This window comes from Populus trichocarpa, chromosome 10, assembly GCF_000002775.5.
Source record: "Populus trichocarpa isolate Nisqually-1 chromosome 10, P.trichocarpa_v4.1, whole genome shotgun sequence".
Lineage (NCBI taxonomy): Eukaryota > Viridiplantae > Streptophyta > Magnoliopsida > Malpighiales > Salicaceae > Populus > Populus trichocarpa.
In genome coordinates, this window is record NC_037294.2 from 4,652,587 (window position 1) to 4,657,497 (window position 4,911).

The 4,911-nt window shown below is 36.8% G+C and overlaps 1 protein-coding gene across 2 annotated transcripts; it reads right to left on the reverse strand.

The window, feature by feature from the left end:
• Window positions 1-445: 445 nt before the first annotated feature.
• LOC7497970 (tubby-like F-box protein 3) lies at window positions 446-4,473 on the reverse strand. 2 transcript variants are annotated; one of them, XM_024611220.2, is made up of 7 exons: window positions 3,965-4,108; window positions 3,802-3,852; window positions 2,784-2,871; window positions 2,435-2,564; window positions 2,175-2,354; window positions 1,497-1,995; window positions 446-845 (listed from the first exon to the last, which is right to left on the reverse strand). In XM_024611220.2, exons 2-6 carry the CDS (start codon window positions 3,832-3,834, stop codon window positions 1,515-1,517), a joined length of 912 nt encoding a protein of 303 aa, XP_024466988.1. In that variant the 5' UTR covers window positions 3,835-3,852; window positions 3,965-4,108; the 3' UTR covers window positions 446-845; window positions 1,497-1,514. The 2 variants fall into 2 exon arrangements, with proteins under 2 accessions (XP_024466988.1, XP_002314408.1); XM_002314372.4 differs by lacking the exon at window positions 3,802-3,852 and having other exon boundaries at window positions 3,965-4,473.
• Between the last annotated feature and the right edge of the window lie 438 nt (window positions 4,474-4,911).

Below are 4,911 nucleotides of genomic sequence, written 5' to 3' on the forward strand. Positions count from 1 at the left end.
AAATGCCATTTCCAGGAATCCCAACACCAACCGCATCTTACAGCAGGCCCAGACCAGGCTGGGCTTGCCTGTCTCGAGTCTTGTAACCCTTTCTTGTTTACATATTATAACGCTTCCAAGCAAGATAACCAGGCACCAGGATGGTTATTTCTGCCAACATGCAAAAGCCAAGATAGGCAAACGAGTGAATTAACACAAACACCAGTCCAGACCAGCACAACTCTTAAGCTGATGAGATGAAAACAGAAAAGACTACAGAGGACCACTTAAGGAGTGGCAGCTGCAGGAAGATTGAGGTGACATCATCAAGGATAAAGTTGAGAAGGGATTGTACGAGATGGTTCGGTTGCATACAGTGTATTCATATACGTGCGATGATTCTCGTGTGTGTGTGTGTGTGTGTGTGTATTCCTTTTGGGATATTTTCCGGCTAGGAAGACAAATATACAAGTCAAGCTTGCATCTTGGTGTCTCAACAAATAATTAAAGTGACAAATAGTTACACAGCCACAAAAAGAAAACAAATAAAAAGGAAAGAAAGAAAGAAAACAAATAGAAAGAAAATAAAATAAAGAAAATTGAAGAAAATAAAAATAAAAGAGAAGAAAACGCAGAAAGTGAAATATACAGAGCATTATAGGTGACACTTCCAGTCCTAAACTATAGATGCCACATCTCTTTCTACATCATGAATTCTTGATGCAAGTCAGACTCCACCCCATTATATCAAAACATTCAAATAAGCAGCAGCCTCTGAGCATTTCATTTGTATTAGTAACTACCAGATATTCAGTTCCATCACAAACTTTATTGCACCACAATCAGCCCAGAAAACTCCATTCCACCTGGACCAAATAAAATGATAGGGTTACTAACACTCATCAGGATAACTGTTGGCATACATGATAAAACTGCAAAATGTTGGACATATAGCCCCAACATTTATCTAAAGTAAAGAGATGCCTATAATCAAAGCTTCTACAGCATTGGACAATTGCAATTCAGAATGCCAATAAACCTAGGTACATTGTTATTCAATTTCTTATGTAGTTCAATATAGCAGCATAACACATCAAAGCTTTTGAAGAACAGGAGACTAATTTGATGGAGGGCGAAAGGGGAAATGTAAACCCCCAAACACACACACAAAAGAAAGGCTGATGTTCCTTTCGCAGTCCAGTTAAGGTTAATCTGGTTTAAAGGTCAATCATTTAAGGTTTCACAATCCAACTCCTAGAGACCACACCTATTACCCCAGTAATACAAAATAGCCATGATAAGGAAAAAAAGACACAAGCCACTTTCATTGCTACATTTTCATGATTGCATTTCATACTTATGAAACAGAGCTTGGATAGGATTTCTTTTTGCAGTTTATACTATTCTCCAAATAAAATCATGGTTCTGGACAGTTTAGATTTTCTTTTGAAATACACAGAAGTTGTAATAAAATGATGGCCCGGGAAATTTTAGTTTCTAAGAGAGTAACTTCAAACCTGCTCAATCATGTGTCATCATTCACAAGCTATTTTGGTGTCGAAGCTACTGAGGCAAATTGCAAATGCTTGGAATGCAGAGATTGGATAACGGTAATCCATGGTAAACAAATCCTTTCCCACTTTACCAAATTGAAGGATAATATTCTCATGTTCTGGCCCGGCTGGGCCATTTTCTTGGGAAGCGACCAGCTGGAAGTTTTTCACTGAAGCAACTGTAACTCGTCCATGGAAGTTCAAACACCAACACTGGAGCTGCTCATGCCACCTTGGAGCCTTGTTTCTCAGTACCAAAGCTCCTTCTCTCTGACTGGACAAGGGTCCTGATTGAAAGCTCTCAACCCTCTCAACACGGTTTGACTTTGACCGGAAAAACAGGAGTGATGGAAAGAAATCTGCACTGTGATGATAGAACTCAGTCTGTGTGGGAGCTACTCCACCAGGTTCAATGGCAGCAGCAGGGATGGCGTCCATAATGCAATGCATTCTCCTAGGACCCCTGCTTGATATGTGAAAGAATTTTAGAAATTAACCAGGCTTCTAGTAAAGCATGCTTAGTGATTTAATTGTGGTAGAAAAAAAATAAAATTTATTTGTTGGAAATGGCCAAAGACAGACATTCATTCACTTATTTCCAAAGAAATATCAGTAAATTGTAGAATGTGCCCAAATCTTTACCTGGAACCCAGTACATTTAATTCATATGAGATGTTAGCAACTGGGTAGTTGCCAGTAGGGACCCTTGGAGAAACTTGTTTCAAATTTACCAGCCTAGAGGAGTAACTTTTTGTCATCTTGGCTCCAGCATGAGGTGGCTGCCCATCAAAGACTGTGAACTTGGTTCCTAGAAAATTGGATCTTCACAGGAGAGAAAAAGTTAAATTCCAGCCAGAAAGAGAGCCAGAGAAAACTCATTCTGTGTGTCTAGTGTATCATACCTAAGTTTCCCAGCATAAGTATTGCTTCCCTTTGACATATCATCAGTATCTAGAGAGATGATATAATCTGTGCAGGTGGGGCGTCTACACTTGCGTGCAGCAAGAAGGAACTTCCCGTCTTCAGTTAATGCTGTATTAAGAAACACACGAATTCAAAAAGTTAAATTCTCCAAGCTACCAGTAAAAGCCAGGTCCCTCCTAAAATTCAGTGGTTAATCAAATTGAAAACCTCAACAAACAATCTAAAAAAAAGACTGACAAAGATGCAAGATGAATCTGTGAATCATAAATCTAGCTCGCCATATAGGCAACTTAAGAACAAATTGACCACCTTTAAGATCCTACTCACCATTATTTAAACTGAGATAGAGACGGTACGTTTGAGTGGACCTGCAACGCTTTATGAAGCACTGGAGGAGTTGTTCCCTTGGACCAGGCTGCAAACAATAAAATCAAATGAGACAACGCACAAAGGATAGATTTCAAAAGAAGAAAGCAACAAACTGATTGTGTAACCAAACTCAAAACACAGACAGTGAAAAAAATTCCCAAATCACAAACAACCCATATTCCCATATCAGAATCGTGGATCATTTAATCAATTGAAGGGTTGTCACTACTAACATTAATGCAGTGTATTTAGCAAAACATTATAGACATATCAAACCAAGGTAAGGAAATTTAGATATCAAGAAGAAACAAAATCAGCATCACTACACAAAAGTTGAAGCTACTCATCACCACGGACCTACACCATCAAAGCAAAAGGTGGTCCAAAAAGGGTATACACCGCTTTGTTTTAGGTGTTTTCAAGCAAGATTACCCTCACAACCTTGCAGATGGTAGCGGAATGGTCTTATTCTGAAAAAGGCGGTCCCAAAACCCTTTTCCTTGTAATTAGTATTTGGAGGAAATGATTGAAATCTCAAGCATAGAAATATCCTAAACAAGCAAGGTTTCAAAAACAACACCACTTGCCGTTTACTAGACTTACAATTTCCCACACAACCAACCTAAATTGTAATCAATTAAAAACAAGTTTGTCAGAGATGAGCACCTATTCGATGTTTGTCCATTACAACTTCAAACCACATATCTAATATCACCAGCCAAAACAACAATAAAATCATGATTAGCAAACTAATTCTTCAGTTGCATCTTTCTGGGCTCCCAAGCACTCTCTACTCTACTGTAAGTTTGCAACATTGACAGCCACTCTAAAGTCTAAATTACATTCCTCACGCAAGCAAGGTACAAACAACAGTACCAGAACAAGCTTTACAAATCCCAGGACACAAAATGTATATAATAATAATCCATCGAAAACAACAATCATTTAACAATAGCCAAAACCAATTAAAACCCACTTTAAATTCCCAGAAATGAGTTCCATTCTCCATCAATCCATGATCTCATCACTGACAATCAAATCAAGGATCAAAACACAAAATCAAAACCATAAACCCCAATCATAATTAACTCACAAAAACTCAAAATTAGAACAAAAACAAAGTAACATAAAAAAGCTACCTGCTTGACAGAGATCGGAAAAGTGATTTTGCCAGAAAGTTCAGGGACTTTAACTAAATCTTTAGTTATATGTCTCCAACTCCTACAAACACCTGCACAAGCCACCACATTTTTTCTTGGTGGCCAACTACTCTCTGATTCTTCTATTCTAACAAGCACTTCTCTTAACAACTCTTGTGGCAAATTAGCCCAACATGAAGCAGTCTCTGCAGCACCGCCAGCGGCAAAAAGGTTCAGCTCCGGTGCTGAGCTGTACTGGACCACCCTGTGTGATGTTGACCTGTTAATTATACTCTTAAGCGCTGGCATTTTTGGGAAATTCGAGAGCTTTAAGGTAAAATAGGAACTGGGTTTTTCATTTTTGGTCTTGTTAGAGAGGGATCTGGGATTGGGCAGTGAGATATAGGGGGAGAGAAAGAGATGGAAATGTGTTGTGGATGTGGATGTGGGAGGAAGGGGTCAGTGAGAGAGAGAGAGAGATGGAGGCTATGTCTTGTTGGTTAAGGATTAAGAAGAGGAAACTACTTTATTAGTATAGGTATTAGTACTAACCTTATCTGGTATTTGAATTTTTGTTCCATTTTTTTATGTTATTTTCTCTTGCTCATTAATTAGTGAGTTATTAATTATATATGTTGAATTTAATTTGAATAAGAATAATTTAATGTACGATAAGAATAAAAATAATTTTTTTATATTTTATTTCTATTATATAATTTAAATCATTAAATTTAAAATATAATTATGAGAGAGTTAAAACTTAAAAAATTGGAGTTTTTTAATAATGTTTTAAATGTAACCATCGAATTTAAAATTAAAAATCTAAATTAGATGAGATAAATAAATAAAATTTTATTATTAGATTTTAGTAAATCATGTTTTTTAAATTTAAATTCAATGTTAATACTAAAAAAAAGGTTTTTTTAGTTGTGGTTTAATTTCTATAT